This window comes from Rousettus aegyptiacus, unplaced genomic scaffold (genome assembly GCF_014176215.1).
Source record: "Rousettus aegyptiacus isolate mRouAeg1 unplaced genomic scaffold, mRouAeg1.p scaffold_m13_p_9, whole genome shotgun sequence".
NCBI classification, from domain to species: domain Eukaryota; kingdom Metazoa; phylum Chordata; class Mammalia; order Chiroptera; family Pteropodidae; genus Rousettus; species Rousettus aegyptiacus.
This window is the reverse complement of record NW_023416312.1, coordinates 30,172,787-30,190,747: the sequence shown is the minus strand read 5'-3', so window position 1 is coordinate 30,190,747 and position 17,961 is coordinate 30,172,787. Positions and strand designations below refer to the sequence as shown.

General features: G+C 40.9%; 1 protein-coding gene and 1 long non-coding RNA gene across 3 annotated transcripts; one reads left to right on the top strand and one right to left on the bottom strand.

Moving 5' to 3' along the window:
• The first annotated feature begins 49 nt into the window (after positions 1 to 49).
• On the top strand, positions 50 to 2,366 carry NDUFB11 (NADH:ubiquinone oxidoreductase subunit B11). The gene is made up of 3 exons (XM_016127814.2): positions 50 to 287; positions 1,819 to 1,949; positions 2,139 to 2,366. Exons 1-3 carry the CDS (start codon positions 81 to 83, stop codon positions 2,263 to 2,265), a joined length of 465 nt encoding a protein of 154 aa, XP_015983300.2. The 5' UTR covers positions 50 to 80; the 3' UTR covers positions 2,266 to 2,366.
• Positions 2,367 to 3,874: 1,508 nt separating this feature from the next.
• Positions 3,875 to 14,856, bottom strand: LOC118607798. 2 transcript variants are annotated; one of them, XR_004952838.1, is made up of 5 exons: positions 14,806 to 14,856; positions 13,791 to 13,908; positions 8,030 to 8,103; positions 6,699 to 6,782; positions 3,875 to 5,103 (listed from the first exon to the last, which is right to left on the bottom strand). It is a non-coding gene; the product is annotated as an uncharacterized LOC118607798 (long non-coding RNA). The 2 variants fall into 2 exon arrangements; XR_004952837.1 differs by lacking the exon at positions 14,806 to 14,856 and having other exon boundaries at positions 13,791 to 14,122.
• Positions 14,857 to 17,961: the final 3,105 nt, after the last annotated feature.

The window sequence follows — 17,961 nt, the reverse complement described above, 5'->3', positions numbered from 1 at the left end:
ATGATCGCGCTTAGGCCAACTGCGGCTGCGCACAGTAGCATTTCCGTCCCCGCCCCTGAGAGCCTGCTGAATTGTCGGTTATGGCGGCGGGGCTGTTAGGTTTGTGTGTTCGCCGCCTTTTGGCAGTAGCGGCGACGCAAGGGCGCCTGGCTGCCCGGGTTCGCTGGGAATCCAGCTCCTCCAGAGCTGTGATCGCCCCGTCCGCTGTGGTGGGAAAGCGGGCACCGGAACCAACTATGCGCTGGCAGGAGGACCCAGATCCCGAGGACGAAAACCTCTATGAGAAGGTGAGAGGGAGGGGGAACGGAACGCCAGAAGGGTCAATCGGGGGCCCGCTGACGGGGCGCCGTGGAGGACGTTGTTAGTCTGTTGAGGATTGTGCAGCTGGTGAACTCCTTGAGGATTTGGGAATTTTGCCTAGTTTATTTTCCTCCTTTGTCCAGTGATATCTTCAGTTCAGATCCAGAGGCGAGATTGGCCTTATTTTGCAGACAGGTGTCAAACCTAAAGTGGGCAGTGCTCAAAACACTTAGAAGCAATATACTATAACAATAGTAATACCAAACACTTACAGGACGCTTGCTTGCTGCCGGTGTTCTAAACACTTTCCATACATTAACTCATCTATTCCCAAACAACTCTATTGCAAAGTAGGTGCTATTAGCATATCCATTGTACAGATGAAGAAATTGAAGCACAGAGATGTCGAGTGGCTTGCCCAAGTTCACATGACTGAATATGTGGCAGAACCGGCATTTGAACTTAGGTCTACCAGGTCTTCTGTGCTGTGTTGATAGTAGAGACTCAAATCAGAATGCCTGGTTTGGAATACAGGCATTGACAGTTACTCGCCTGCGTGATCTTGTGCAAGTAACGTGGTGCTTCAGTTTCTTTTAAAATGAGAGTATTGGGACACCTTCTAAAAAATAAAATACAACACCTGCTTCTTGTAATTAAGTGAGTTAAAATGTTCAGAACGGTATCTGGCACTTAGTATTCAGCATCAGAGGTGTTTCTTATTGACACTTTCCACCTCACTGGGATATTGTGAAATTTGTCTGTGAAAAGGCCTGGTATATAAGAGGTACTTCCTTAATACTCACCTCTGGTGGAGGGGCTTGGATATCTAGGATGCTTGTTCCTTCGTTCGTTCATTCATTCAGTCATTCTATAAATATGTATTGAAGGCCTGCTGTGTACCAGGCACAGTTTAGGGCCCTAGGGGGCAGTGTGGAAATCAGATACAGCTCTTATACTTTTTTTGATAGTGGAGAACACAGGAAATAAATATGTAAAATATTTGGAAATGGTAATATAGAGTATATAATCAATCATATAAGATAATGTGATACAGAGGATCTGGGAGCATGTTACTTTGGTAAACTAATAAATGCTAGAAAGAATGTTAAGAAAAGTGGATTGAAAAATGACTTGAGGATAGGGGGTAATTTTATTAGGTTGAACCATAGGAAATTGCCAATATTCAACCATTTTGACCTATGAAAATCGCAGTTTTCTATAGTTCAACTTAATAGACAAGGTGACTAAGGAATGCCTAAGGGAAGTGATCATGAAGCCAAAACTTTGAATGAGGAGGCAGATCCAGCTATGACTAGCTCTGGGGGAAAGGCTTTTCAGGCAGAGGGAGTGCAAAGGCCCTGTGGTGGTAAGGAGCTTGATAAGCCCTAAGAACAGAAAGAGGAATTTAGGGAGAGAGGGGGAGATTGGGCCATGGTGAAATTGGGGGTGAGCTTATGCAGGGCCAGCATAAGGCTTCATGGAGCAGCAGGAAACCATCATTGACCTCTTCTTCCACAGAATCCAGACACCCATGGCTATGACAAGGACCCTGTTGTGGACATGTGGAACATGCGGGTTGTCTTCTTTTTTGGCTTCTCCATCGTCTTGGTTCTTGGCACCACCTTTGTGGCTTATCTGCCTGACTACAGGTACATGGGGTGTCCAAGAGAATGGGATGGTGTCCAAGAGAATGGGATGAGTGTGGGCAGAGGCAGGGGTGGAGGTTGAAGGGGATTTTGCCAGGAATCCTGTCTTGCCCCGTTGAAGAATGGGAGCGAAGGTTTGGATTGGTGTCCAGTGAAGTTCCCTCACATCTCACCCCATATTGCTGCCTCCAGGATGCAGGAGTGGGCCCGCCGGGAAGCTGAGAGGCTTGTGAAATACCGAGAAGCCAATGGCCTCCCCATCATGGAGTCCAACTGCTTTGACCCCAGCAAGATCCAGCTGACGGAGGCTGAGGACTAACTGGTTGTCTCGTGGGGCTCAAGAAGTACCACCTTCTCCACCTCCTGTCTGCCATTCTGCCCTCTCCTCACAGCACCTAATTAAAGGGACTGAAAGTCTGACTGGCTGGTGTTGATTTTGTTGTGAGGGGAATGTGGGAGTGGGGGGTGTCAGGCCTAAAAGGGCCACTGCAGCCTTTTCTGAGTGTTCTGGTTAGCTATTGCTGTGTAACAAACATTCTAAAACTTAGTGGCTTAAAATGACAATTTAATATTATCTTTCATGGTCCTGTGGTTGACTGGGCTCAGCTAGGTGGTTCTTAGTGTCAGACGGTGGCTGGTGCTGAAGTCAGCTTAACTGGACTGGACATCCAAGATGGCTTCTTCACTCACATGTCTGGCACTTCAGTCTTCTTTCAGGTGGCCTCTCTCTATCCAGAAAGCTTTCAGGTCCATCCTCCCCAACCCAAGGGTAACCACTACCCCAACTTGTAACAATGTAGGTTAGTTTGGGTTGGGACTTCATATAAGTACATTCATACATTTTTGCATCTGGCTTCTTTCATTTAGCATGATTTCGTAAGAAAGATCCGTGTTGTTACATGATTGGTAGTGTGTCCATCCTCATTGTTCTGTTCTTTTGCACTGTATGAATAGACCACACTTCATCTGTTCCAGTGTCGATGGGCATATGGGTAGTTTTCTGTTTGGAGCTATTAAAAATAATTCTTGTGAATAATCTTATATACGCCTTTTGATGGACACATGCACTTATTTCTCTTGGGCATATACCAAGGAATGGAACTGCTAAGTCATGGGGTAGACAGGTAATCAGCTTTAATAAATCATGCCAACTTTCCAATCTATGCTTCCCCCTGTGGTGAATGCCACATCCTCGCCATCACTTATTCTCCATCTTTTTCATAATAGCCATTCTGGTGAATGGACTGCACCACTGTATGGCATTGAAAAAGGAATTAAATTGGCTCGGAATTCACTCCAGGGTAAACTTTCTCAATAGAAAATCATCTGAGTTGGTATGATTCCAATTGTAAATGTTAGTATTTATAAGACAAGCCAATACATCAGAGGTCAATTGCATGAGAATCAGAGGGGTGAGTCCAGGACCAACCAGGATCCAGGCAAGGCAGTTTGGCATCAGCCATCATTGGAAGGGTTCATTCACTCATTCACTCATTCACTCATTCATTCGTCCAACAAATATTTACAGAGCACCTATTGTCACAGGGGATACAGCAGTGAATAAAATAGGCAAAAATCCCTGCCCTCTTAGAGCTGACTTCTTGTGTAGGAGACAGATAATAAATGTAAAGAATAACCAAGGTGGATAATTTCTAGGTAAATGTATAATGTGATAAGTGTTGAGGAAAATGAAGCAGGAAAGGGTACAGTGTGTGTGTGTTTGTGTGTGTATGTAAATTTTAGCTAGAGTGGTCAGGGAAAAGGTCTCACTGAGATGACATTTGAGAAAGACCTAGAGAAAGTGTCTAATTGAAGAGAGAACTTTGAAACAAGAGCCATGATTGCTAGACAGTGGTTTAAGGGCATAGATTTCAGAGCCAGGCTGCCTGGATTCAAATCACAGCATCCTGTATACCAAATGTGTGACTTTATGTTACCATTTTCCTTCTCTATCAATTGGGGTTAATGACATTAACTAAATCTTAAAAATATTGAGAAGATTAATCTGAGAGTGCTTATAACATTCCCTGACTCAGATCAGGTGTTTGTAAATATTGGTGGAGTGAATGAATCCGTATTAACAATCATGGAAGTTTTTTTAATAAGTGCCCTAAAAAATGAAATTGTGGTAATCATGGTTTTGGGAATATTCAGATTGTGTACTCAGAGTGGAAGGTGGTTTTGGAACCCTGGCCATAACCACTGAGAGATTTGGGGTCTGGTATCGAAAGTGGTGGTTCCCGAATACAAGGTTTGAAAAACTACTTAGGCCAGTTAGGGCCTTTAATAGTTGTCGGAAAAGCTGCAGGATTCTTAGAGTTAGCCTCAAAGGTAGAGAGGGTCTGGAGAACTCTGTCAGGGTCAGAATGAGGATCCAGGGTCTCAGCTGAAGTTTAGGGAAAGAGCAGCCACCAATTATGCCACGAGGTGTCAATTACAGGTAGACCTCTGGGTGTCCTGAAATGCTGTAGCCTTGTCTTTTTATTCTCTTTCCAACTCCCTCATCTCCTTCAAGTCTTTGCTAAATGTCAGCTTCTCAAAGAGGACTCCCTTATTTAAAATTCCAACCCCTCACTATTCATTCTCCGTTTATTGTTGAGTTTTTCCTCTCCACAGGACACACAAACTGCATTGGGTGTCATTCTTTTAATTAAGTAGATATTTAATTAAATATATATATTTTTAAAAATCAGACACATGCGCCATGCTAACAGGAATTAAACATAAACTTGTTATTTTAATGAAAGAGAAAGAGGAAGGAAGAAGAGAAGGAGGAGTAGGGAGGAAGCAAAGGAGATAAAGGAGGGAGGGAGAGGAAGAGTTGGAGAAAGGAAACCTTCAAACACTCTAAACCCATCAAGATGAGGCAGGACTCTGTGTGTGTGCGCGCGCGCGTGTGTGTAGATTCTAACAGATTCCATCTAAATGAAAAATATTCTATGCACACATTTGATGGCCTCTGCTTCCACCAAGATGCTAAGTCATATTTATCTTTAGGCCACCATTTTTTTTTCACCTGGAATCAGATTTCTCCCTTTTCCAGAAAATTCTGCTCGTGGAATTTTTGGAGGAAGAGTGGCCTTTTTGGAGTGGCCTTTTTGGAGGAAGGTCTCATTTTGAAAAATCAAGCTCAGATGAGTTGGTTTGGGATCTGACCCTGAAAAAACTTTTGATTAATAAAATTTACCATTTTTAGTTTAAAATTTATTTTTCTGATATAAGTACATCTACACCTTTTTTAAAAAAAAAAAACCATTTGCTTGAGATACTTTTTCTACCACTTTATCCTCAGTCTATATATGTCTTTAAATCTAAAGTAAGTCTGTAATAGGCAGCATATTGGTGGGTTTTTTTTTATCCACTCAATCATTCTATATCTTTTTTGTCCATTCAGCCATTCTATATCTATGTTCAAGGTAATTATTGATAGGTAAGGACTTACTATTGCCACTTTGTTGTTTTCTGGTTGTTTTGTAGATCCAGTATTCTTATTTCTTCTCCTGCTGTCTTTTTTTGTGTTTGATGTCTTTTGGTATCAGCATGCTTTGACTTTATCCTGTTTTTTTGTGTAATTACTACAGGTTTTTCCCTTGTGGTTACCATGAAGCTTACACAAAGTATATTAAAATTATATCTATTTTAAGTTTAACTTCAATAGCATACCTAAACTCTACACTTTTACTTCTCCTCCTCACAATTTAGGTTCTTGATGCATAGTTTGTATATATTTTTATGTTGTGTAACTGGTAACAGATTATTAGTTATGGTTATTTTTACTACGTTTATTTTTTAACTTTTAAACTAGAATTGTAAGTGAATTAAGCACCACCATTACCATATTACAGAATCTTACAGAATAGCTTTTCAAAGGACTTTATTTTTCCAGGCTTGTGAGAATTAAAAGGAGGAGGAGGAGGAGGAGGAGGAGGAGGAGGAGGAGGAGGAGGAGGAGAGGAGAAGAAGGGAGAAGAAGGAAGAAGGAAGAGAAGGAGGAGAAGGAGGAGAAGGAGGAGAGAGGAGGAGGAGGAGGAGGGGAAGGGGAAGGGGAAGGGGAAGGAAGAAGAGGAAATTCTGACAGCCCCTTGATACTGAAGAAGGACAAACCTGAACAGAAAATCAAATAACCTGCCCATCCAGGGTCATTTAATGTGTTATAGAAAGAGCTGGAAAGAGTGGAAAGAGCATTTCCTGTCTTGACCTCTTCTCTGCTTCTTTAGCTACTCAGCTGTGCCTAACTTGTCTAGAAGATTAACATAAACTGAATTGTTATATGGTGCTCTTCCTAAAAAGGCATGATGGATTTCTTAGTATTAAGGTTCATTTTTAAGGTGGATACCCTGCATTTTCATATAGGTAGAGCTTAGTGCCACATTTATCTTAAAAAAAAGGAAACTGAAGCTCAGCGAGTTTTCTTGCTTAAGTCTTGTGGCATGTTTTTGATATAATCAGAATTACAATCTAATATTTTTTCCTTTGTGTTATTTCTTTTCACACAAATACAACTACTTTCTGGTTAAAATTTAAATATATATATTTAAAAATCAGACACATGCGTCTACGCGGGTAAAATTTCCCACGCCAAAATTCAACATGGGTGGTCTGAATGAATGCCAATACCTAAGAGCTAGATAAGAACACCAAAGTAGCCAAGCTCTAACTTAATCTTTAAAAGTGTTTTGGACCCCCTCCCCACCCCCAGGTTTTTGTTTTTCTTAATGCGGTTGTGCAGACTTTTTCCCACCGTGCACTTACAGTCAAGGAAACTAATACAGCCCTATGACCTCTCTTCTCTTCCCGGGTGAGACTGGTCACCGGAACACGACACCTTAAAAGGACCTGCAGAGAGAAGTAGGAATGCGCTCAGAGACTTTTCAGGCCCGCCTGTCTCTGTGCCCTTAGATGTCCGGGAAGAAGCGGAGCCAGTTATGACAGATCTGTGAGCCAGTGACAACCCCAGGGTTAATCAGTTGTTCATCAGAGCGGTTTTGACACCTTTAGAGGGTGGGTTCTCCGGCTGAAAGGGCAGCAGATGGCCAATCAAGAGCTCTTGCTCCTGGGATTCTGGTTGTGCTGAGCAAGAGGGTGGAGGGCTGATTAACAAAGGTTGATTGACATGCCCACCTGTCAGCGAGCTGGGGGTCTGGACCTGCCCATCTTCCAGCACAGGGGGTGGAAGTAGGGGCTTGATTGATAGCCTTTCCAACCAGTGAGAACGTCTGGGCCACCTGGGCCACTCGTCTTTTAGCACGCGAGAGTAGGGTCTTGCTTTGACTGATACGCTTATCACCCAATTAACATGTCTACTTGAGTTGGGGGCAGAGCAACTGGTTGCAGAAAAGGTGAAGTCTTGTCCTTGACTGACCCTTGTTTAGCTGACTGAGGAAACCCAAATTGCACGTGTAGCTCCCACCATATCTATTTTTAAAAAGGCTTATGATGCTTTAAAAATTTGGAAATCACAACTTTAGAGTGTGCTGGATGGAAACGGTGCCTTACAGCCCTTAGAAAAGGTGGTCTTGGGTATGGGGATCAGAAATAGAAGTGGTTCTCAGAAACAGCTTAAGAGTAGTTGGCAGAGAACTGGAACTTGATTTGAGGTTTTAGGGTCTGTCTGAGAGACTATGATGGAGGAGGTTGTCTAACAGATGGTCTATGGTGAGAGTGATTGGGAGGGTGATTCTGGGAATAATAATGGGGGCTCGTTGGAGATCAGTAATGGATGGTTAGTAGTTGATGTCAGTCTGGGTGACCCATGTAGACACCCATAGTAAGGGTCTGCTCTCTGATGAGACCATCTGGAATTAAGTAGCTGATGGAGCCTGCACTACCCAGATCACTGCCACTGCCTCTTGGACATGGCAACGTATCCACCATCAGAGACAGGACATAGAGTAAAAGACACTAAGTGTCTGATGCAGACTATTTGCAGTCTGACAATGGCGCACCCAACAATGGACCAATAGTCAAAGTAGTTGATAGACATTCCATGCTTTCTACCATCAGCAGATATCTAATATTGTTGAACATTGAATAGCCTCCGCCAAAAATGGACTCAAAAGGATTTCAGACTCCACTTCTCTTACCTTGTTCTGATCCATACACCTTAGTAAGGCAGTTTGGTCACTGAATGTGGCTGTTCCCAGAAAGGAATCACTTCCTGGATAATGATCAGGACAAAAGGGGTGGGTTATAGAGACCAATTTTGAAAATTTGGGATTCTGACCTGCCATTCCTGGACATGACGTATCTTCCCTTTCTCTCATAGCATCCCAGGCAAGACTAGTTGGTAACCCTCTAGGTGACAGCTCAGCCCCAAATAGGTCTAGGGAATTTGAACTTCTTTCTGGTTCAGTCACCTGGATACTCTTGTTGGATGGACATGGTCCTAGATCATAGGATTAGAGTTAGGCTTAGGGTTAGGATTCTCTTCTTGGACGGACACAGTCCTAGGTCATAATGACAATGGCCACTTGATTAAGTACACGTGTCACTGAGTTCCCCTCCAGTGGCCCACACTGGCCAAGATAGAAGACATAACAAAAACTCTGGAAGTTCTATAAAAATACCCTTGGTCCAAGTAGGGAATGATTAAATAAAAGTGAAGTTATAGGCACTGGGATGGAACACACCAAATTCATGGCAGTGAAAGGGGTGTAGTTGGGAAAGGAACACCTTAGACCCTGTGTGGTGAGAGGTGAGACAATTAATGCTCATTGTCCATGAGATAGAACACTACAGCCTGATAAAACAATCACATGGTCTCCTGGAGTCAAACAGCAGGTACAGCTGCCAATCTGACCTGCTTCTAGTTATCATTTCCTTGGGATGACAAACACCAAAACACTCATGTGAATATGGCTGATTGTAAACTATTCCACTGTGTTTGATGCCATCAGTGTCAGTTTATGAACGCAGACCTCCCTCATGCCTGTACAAACACATGGGCCAGCACAATCTTGTTTAGATTTGACTGATACAAATTCATCTCCTCCTGACACCTGAGTGGCCTCGGATTATGCCATGTTTAGCAATTGGGCTATGAGCCCTGGATGAGACCACCCATGGAACTTAAACAGATCAATGTAATGGTAATCCCAATCAAGTTTAACAACAAATTCTGAATTGAAATGAACTGTGCCCCTTTGGGTTATATGTTTGTAAAGGGGGGAAGATTAGGAAACATGGTGTCTCTCCACTGGAGATAGGATTTACTTTTGGACCCATGTATTGCCCCATTGTCATTATTGACAGTGGCACCAAACATCTGCAAGTCAGTCTAAACACTTTATGTGGTTGCAGTATAACAGCCTGGCCATAGACTACTTTCTGGCTAAGGATACAGAGCCTTGACCACTCATTACCTTTATCTTGGCTATTTCTCAGGGTTGTGTTGACAGTGAGCAACCTTGAGGGATGAGTAATGTCTCTCTCTGGGACAAAGAGCAGGCTGGATTCCTCAAGCTCAGTGTTTCTGATATAGACCTACTGTGTGTGCAGCATCCACCAGGGCCCCTCTGTGTCACTTCTGTGGGACTTGGAGGACATGAGGTGCCAACATGATGTACATATTATCTCTGCTCCAGGAGACTCATGTCTTCTGTCAGCATCTATAAAATTTGTTAGCTTGTAAGAGGGTAAATTCTCAGACCCTTCACAGACCTGATAATCAAGAATTAAGGGATTGTTCTGCATGCTCTGATAATTCCTGTAATTTGGCCATTGGCAGTTTTGGAGGGTCAGTGATTGGCTGCTGGTGCTGTCAGGGACGTGGCTCCAATGATTTGAGTCCCAAGGTAATTAGTGATTAGAGGCCTGGGAAGCTGCAGATTGAGGATCTGTGGCTGTCAATCACTGGGAGAGGGGCTGTAGTGCTTGTTTTTAAGTGGGCCAGTGATAAGTGACACTGATTGGGGCTTCTTTGGCTCCTTAATTGGATTCTTTGAGTGTCAGTGATTGTATCTATCATTGTGCGAATGGTGTTTGGAGATTTTGAAGGACACTGGGAAATAGAGCTGCCCCATGCCCCAGGTGAGAATGAGTCTTCACGAAGATATGGAATTGGACTTTCCTTAGGTAATAGTCCTTAGGTAACAGTCACCCTTTAGATTCAGACCTACTTGCATTTAAAACTTAGCTCTACCACTTAACAAGTGTGTTAGAAAAAGCACCCAGTTTTCCCTCTTCTGTATAGGGAAAAGCCCAGGATAAGCCTAACTCTAATCCTATGATCTAGGACCATGTCCAACAAGAGTATCCAGGTGACTGAACCTCTTCTTCCTATGTGTCCCCTTTACTCTTACACAGAACATTTCACTTCTGACACTTCTGGTCATCAAATGTCTGGAGGTGTCTTCCCACCAAGCAATTCTCTGTGAAACCAGCTGGCTGTTCTACAATTTAACTCAATTCTGACACTATCTACTTGGAGGTTAAGGGATCAGTTCTACAAGACTACTCCCACCGCACTTCAAATACCAATCACAAGTAGTAGGTTCCTAGGTTACCCATGATTTCTGTCCAATTTGGCTGCAAATCAGAGGTTCCCACAGCCTCTTCCTCAGGTTCAATTAATTTGCTAGAGTGGCTCACGGAACTTAGGGAAACACATAAAAGACATGATAAAGGATACAGATGAACATTCGGATGAAGAGATACATAGGGCGAAGTCTTGGAGGGTCCTGGGTGCAGGAGTTCTGTCCCCATGGAGTTGCAGTGTGTCACCCTCCCGGTGTGGATATATTTACCCACCTGAGAACTCTCTGAATCCCGTGCTATTGGGATTTCATAGAGGCTTCTTTATGTAGGCATGATCAATTATTAATTCCATTTCCAGCCCCTCTCCTCTCTCTGAAGGATGGGTGGGAGTGAGGTTGGGGCTGAAAATTCTAAGCTTCCAATCGTGACTTGATCTTTCTGGTGACCAGCCCCCATCCAGGAGCCCACTAAGAGTCACCTCATTAGAACAAAAGATGATCCTAGTGCTCTTATCACTTAGGAATTTACAAGGTTTTCAGGAGCTTTGTGTCAGGAACGAGGTCAAAAATTAAATATTAGAACAAAAAATGCTCCTAGTGCTCTTACCACTTAGAAAATTACAAAGTCTTTAGGAGCTCTGTATCAGGAACTGGGGGGCAGAAACCAACATGTATATTTTCTATTATTTCACACCAGTATAGTCTCACTTTGGTTAAATTCCTTGTTCCTTCTGAGCTTCAGTTTCCTTATTTATAAAATGGAGACATTACATCATATAATACATATAGTATATAATATGTATCTTAGGATTATTGTGGAAAATCCTCAGCATTCCATAGTGTAAGACCAAACACAATTTGGGGAAATAGGAACAGTAACACACTGGGACACATTCCTATTAATTCAGGACTTGGGGGTGGGTGGGGACACAGTGTGAATGGGGAGTAGCTTTTGATGAAGAAAATCTGTAGCAAAGTTCAGGGTGCATACATGTCCACTCTCTGTGATAAATCTGAGCTCCATGTGTCCTACTAGGTTCTGTGATTTGACTCAAAGAAAGGCCATCATGGAAATAATCCTTATAATATCTGGTTTTCAGACCAGGTAGGTATCTGGGAAGTTTTAAATTTTGTTAGAAGAAGGTAGGCTGAGTAGGTTCCCTAGGATGTGCATCCAAATGTCCAGGAGCTCTGTTTTAAGTGTCCATAACATTGTCACCATGCAGTGTAAGCTTGTGAACCTAACAGATCCACTCCCCCAACAATCACTGACCTCACAGACCACTTAATCCTTATACTTTTTAATTCTTCTTCTGGTCTTACTAAACTGGCTAGAATCTGTGATACAATAATGTAGAGAAATATTGATAGTAGAGCCCTTGTCTTTTTCCTGGTTTAAAGGGAAACTTGCAACATTTCCTATTGAGAATGATGTTTTTTTTTTTTTTGGTAGAGGCTCTTTTCAAGTGAAACAAGTTCCCATTTCTTCCTATTTTGTTAATTAAAAAAAATTATAAACGGTTGCTAAAATTTGTCAATGTTTATTCTGTGTTTTTCTTGGCAATTATGAGTTTTGTCCTTTAATTTGTAAATATAATCAATTATATTATTAAATTTTTCAATAATAAACCAACATTGCATTCCAGGGATAAACTCAACTTATCCTTTTTATATATTGTCAACATTTCATTTAAGATTTTTGCATCTATGTTCATGAATGAGACAAACCTGAAATTTTCCTTTGTTATTTGTTATGCTATCCGTTATGGGTTGAATAGTACCACCCCCAAAAGATGTTGAAGTCCTAACACCTAGTACTTCAGAATGTGACCTTATGTGGAAATAGTGTCATAGTACATGGAATTAGTTAGGATGAGGTCATACAGGAGTAGGGTGGGCCCCTGATCCAATATGATTGCTGTCCTTTAAAGAAGACAGCCATGTGAAGACAGGGAGACAGAGGAAGAATACCATGTAATGACAATGCCAGAGACTGGAGTTATACAGCTGCACGCCAAGGAACACCAAAGATTGCTGGCAAACCACCATAGGCTAAGAGAAGACAAGAAAGGATTCTCTTCTACAGGTTCCAGAGGAAGCATGGCTTTGCTGACACCTTGACTTCAGACTTCCAGCTTCCAGAACTGAGGCAATAAATTTCTGTTGTTTTAAGCCACCCAGTTTGTGGTATTCTGTTACCCTAGGAAATGAATACACTATCTTCACAAAATGAATTATGGATTTTTACCCTCTTTTTTTCTGTTTTCTGTAAGAGTTTATACAGCATTAAATGATCTGTTCCTTGAATGTTTTATAGAACTCGACTGTAAAGCCACCTGGGCTTAATGTTTTCTTTGCGGGAAGATATTTCTTGAATGAGAAATAAACTTTTCATCACCTGCTATGTGTTTCAACCACTGAAGATACAGGTGTGAACAAGATAGGCAGAATTCTTGTCCTCTTGGAGTTCCCGTAGACAGAAAAATATTCTGAAGATAAACATTTTTTCATATTCCATTGGTAATGTTCACTAGTTATATACAGAGTGAAATGATTACTACAGTCAAGCTAATTAACATACGTCTTCATATAGTTATCTTTTGTGTGAATGTGTGTGTTAAGAGCCCCTGAGATCTCCTCTCTTAGCAAATTTCCAGTACACAGTACAGAATTATTAGCTATAGTCACTATGCTGTACATTAGCTCTTTAGAACTTATTCGCCCTACATAACTACAACTTTGTATTCTTTGACCATCATCTCCTAATTTCCCCACTTCCTCACCCCTGGTAACCACTGTTCTACTCTCTGCTTCTATGGACTCAACTTTTTTACATTCCACACAAAAGTAAGATAATGTATTTTTTCTTCATGGGTCTGGCTTATTTCACCTAGCATAGTGTTCTCTAGGTTCATCCATGTTGTCATAAATGGCAGAATCTCCTTTTTAAGGGCTGGATAACATTTCATTGTCTATATATACCACAATTTCTTTATTTAATAATTTGTAGACAGATACATGTTTCCATGTCTTGGCTATTGTAAGTAATGCTGCAATAAATATGAGAGTGCAGGTTTCCCTTCAAGGCACTCATTTCATTTCCTTGGGAAGATGTCCAGAAGTGGGATTGCTAGAACATATAGTAGTTCTATTTTTAATTTTTACTGTTTTCCATAGCAGCTGTTCCAGTTTACATTCCCACCAAGAGTGAACAGTGTTCTCTTTTCTCCATATCCTTGCCAACACTTATTTCTTGTCTTTTTGATAACAGCTATTCTAACAGCTGTAAGACGGTATTGTGGTTTTGATCTGCATTACACTGATGGTTAGTGATGACTTTCTCAAGGCAGTAAGGATTATAAGTACTCACCTAATCTGTTTACCATCTCTTAGTTCTTGGTTGTTTGCTGTTCAGTGCTTAAAATCTGTTGTTCCATTCATTTTGTCATGTTTCTTTGGTTGTTTCAGGTGGGAGAGTAACTCTGTCCCTTCGATGGAAGCAAAATCAGAATCATTCATTTTTCTCCAATATAACTTCTCAATATGACTTAGAAGAAATCTAGATAAGACTAAGCAATTTGCTTTCAAATAACTTGGGTCCTAGAAATTTTTTTTTAAATTAAAATTATTAAGGTGACATTGATTAATAAAATCATATTGGTTTCAAATGTACAATTCAATACTACATCATCTGTATATTGCATTGTGTGTTCCCCCACCCAAAGTCTAATTTCCTTCCATCACCATATATTTGACCTCCCTTTACCCCTATCTACCTTCACCCCTTCCTTCTGGTAACCATGAATCCACTGCCTGTGCCCATAAGTCTGTTTGTTATGTTTGTTTGTGGTTTTCAGTTTTATATCTCACATAGGAAGGAAGTCCTATGGTTTTCAACGTATTCTGACTTATTTCACTTAACATGATATTCTCAAGATCCACCTATGTTATGGCAAATGGCAATATTTCATCTTATGGCTGAGTAATATTCCATTGTATATATGTACCACATCTTTTTTATCCTATTTATATATCCTTATCTATCAAAGGACACTTTGGTTATTTCCATGTCCTACCCACCATTAATAATGCTGCTATGAACATCAGGGTGCAAATATCTTTGGGATAAATGTTTTCAGGTTTTTTGGGTAAATAACCAGAAGAGGGATTGCTGGATCATATGGTAATTCAATTCTTCATTTTTTTTGAGGAAACTTCATACTCTTTTCCATAGTGGCAATACCAATTTACATTCCCACCAGCAGTATACGAGGGTTCCTTTTCTCCCACAACCTCTCCAACATTTGTTATTACTTGCCCTGTTGATAATAGCCATTCTAACAGGTGTGAGATGGTATCGCACTGTGGTTTTGAATTGCATTTACCTAATAGCTAGTGAAGTTGAGCATCTTTTCATATGTCGGCCATTTGTATGTCTTCTTGGGAGAAGTGTCTGTTCAGGTCCTCTGCCCGTTTTTTGATTGGACCATTTTTTTGTTGTTGTCATTATTGAGTTATATGAGTTCTTTATATATTTTGAATATTAGGTCCTTATCAGAGGTGTTGTTTGCAAATATCTTCTCCCACTCAGATAGTTGCCTCTTTGTTTTGTTGATAGTCTTTAAAAATCTTAATTAGATTAATGCAAATCTAAATGAAACTAAGTACTTTATATGAAAAGAAACACAGAATCACACACTCTTCTCCAAAATAACTTTTCAATACCAGATAGAATAAATCTAGTGAAAATAAGCCATTTATGTGCAAATAACTTAGCATTACAAAATTTCCCTAAACTTCTTAAGGTGAGTTAAAGCAAATCTAGGTGAAACTAAGAGTTTTATTTTAAAACATAACCAGAATCACAAATTTTTCTCAAAAGTAATATCTTATGGATGGATAGAGTAAATGAAGACGAAACTAAGCTGTATACGTGCAAAATCACCAAATCACACATATTTCTAAAAAATAATTGCATATGCCAATTTAGTGCAACTTAGAATTAAGCATTATGAATGAAAACAAGCTTAGATAATACAATCTTCTCAGAATTAATTTCTCAATCCAAGTTAGGGCAAACCTAAATGAAGAGAAGCAGTATGTTTTAAAACAAGCTTAGAACCTCACATTCTTTGCCAAGGAAACCAATCCTTGAAAGTTAGAGCAAATTTAGATTAATCTAAACAGTATAAGTAAACATGTGCCCAGAATCACACACTCTCCTCCAAAATAACTTCTTATTGCGAGTTAGAGTAAATTTAGATGAAACTCAGCAGTATTTATGAAGACAAGTTCGGTGAAAACAATATTAAAATAATACATTCTTCTTAAAAGTAACTTCTTATGGCTAACTTGAGCAAGTCTTGTTATAAACAGTATATGTAAAAACAAGGTCAGAATAATACATTTTCCTACAAAGCCAGCATTAGGGTTAGGTTTACGGATAATATTAGTGTCAGGGTTATGATTACTTTTAGGATCAAGGTAAAGGTTAGGGTCAAGGAAAGAGTTAATTTCATGATTAAGATTAGGATCAGGTTTGTGGTCAGAGTTAGTGTCAATTTCAGAATTAGTGTCAGGATGATTCGAGTTTTTTGTCAGGGTCAGGATTAGTGTTATATTTAGTATTAATATCAGGGTCAGGTTTTGGGGTAGATGTAGAGTTAGATTCTAGGTGATGGTCAGTGTTCTGGTTAGGTTTAAGTCATGGTCAGGTTGATGGTTAGGGATATGTTTAGGGTAAAGGTTAAATTTAGGGTTAAGTTAGGAGTTTAGGGTCAGGTTGAGGGTCATGGGCAGGTAATGTTTAGGGTTTAGTTTATGGTTAGCTTTAGGGTTAGAGGTTCTAGTTGGATTTAAAAGCAGGTTTAGAGTGGGAGGAGGAGAAGAATGGGGTGAATGATAGAGACTTTGTTCATCCCTCTTGCGACCAAATCAAAGTTGTGACAGAAACAAGGAGCAAACAGCATGTAAAGTTGCCTGGGATCTAGATGAACAGAAGCACTACATCTAGGGAGAGAACATGCAATGGTAGAAGGTAGGAGGGGGGTGAAAGTGTGAGGCTGCCCAATCCCGAATGGCTAAGTGGGACAGAGGCTGTGGCAGCAGCAGCCAGAAGCTGCAGACGACTCTTAACGGGGCCGTGTCCATGAGTGGACTTTCCCAGTGATGCACCAGCACCTGGTCAACTGCATGGGGCAGGGGGCACTAGAGACTTACATGGAACACTGAGTTGTCAGAGTAAGGGCCGAAGGTGAGGGTCTCTCCCAAGCAGAAGTGCTGGCAGTATCCATTGTTCCTCTGTGGAGCCCTCCCCTTCTCAGTGTGTGGACTCAGCGCTGCCATAGCTGAGATGTCATCAAACTGGATAACAGAGGTTGCTCTGCCCAGAGATTCCCTGAAACTCTGCCTCCCCCAACTCATGGCTCCACCAAAGCCACATCCAGTTGTGTCCTCGATGAGTCCGGTACTCCTTGCTGAGCAGCACCAAGACTCACATTGGTGGCAGCAGGCCTCAGTTTTTGGCATGGCCTCTTGAGGCAACTATAAGCACAGCATCTGTGGATTGCTTACTGAATCTTAACAGGTGGCCCTGGAGGGGCACAGACTGGGGCTAAACTCGGCCTGGAGCTGAACCCCTCTCACGGCTGTGCCACTGGACACCTATTACACAAAGCCATGCTAATAAGACCATGAGACTTAGGAGCTTTGCTTAGTACATAGAAACAGTCACAGAAAGACAGCCAAAATGGGAAGACAAAAAAGCAGAAACCATATGAGAGAACAGAACAGAACAGAGATCCAGATATAATGGAGTCTAGAAGTCTAACAGATGCAGAGTTCAAAACACTGGTTATAAAGATGCTCAATGAATTTAGGGGAAGAATAGATAAATTCAGTGAGAACTTTAATAAAGAGATATAAAACATAAAAATGGAAATTATAAAAGGGAACCAGTCAAAAATGAAGAATACATAATCTGAGATGAAGAGTATATTAGAGGGAATCAACAGAGTGGATAAAGAAGAGGATCGAACCACCAAAATTGAGGATGGAGAAGCTAAGGACACTCAATCAGAATGGCAAGAAAAAAGAAACCAAGATAATAATAATAATTTAAGGAGCCTATGGGACACTATTAAATGCAAAATTATCCATGTCATTGGGGTACCTGAGGGAAAACAAGATGTTGAAGAACTATTTGAAGAAATAATGTTGAAAAACTTCCCTCACCTGGTGAAGGAAATTGACATACAAATCAAGGAAGCTCAAAAAAGAGTCTCAAAAAAGATGAACCCAAAGAGACCCACACCAAGACACATTATAATTAAAATGTCAAAGGTTAAATACAAAGAGAGGATCTTTAAAGCAGTGAGAGAAAAGCAGTTAGTTACCTACAAGGGAGCACCCATAAGACTGGCAGCTCATTTCTCAAAAGAAACTGTGTGGGACAGAAGGGCTTCGCACAAAATATTTGACGTGATGAAAACTGAGGATCTACAACCAAGAATACTTTATCCAGTAAAGCTATCATTTAGAGT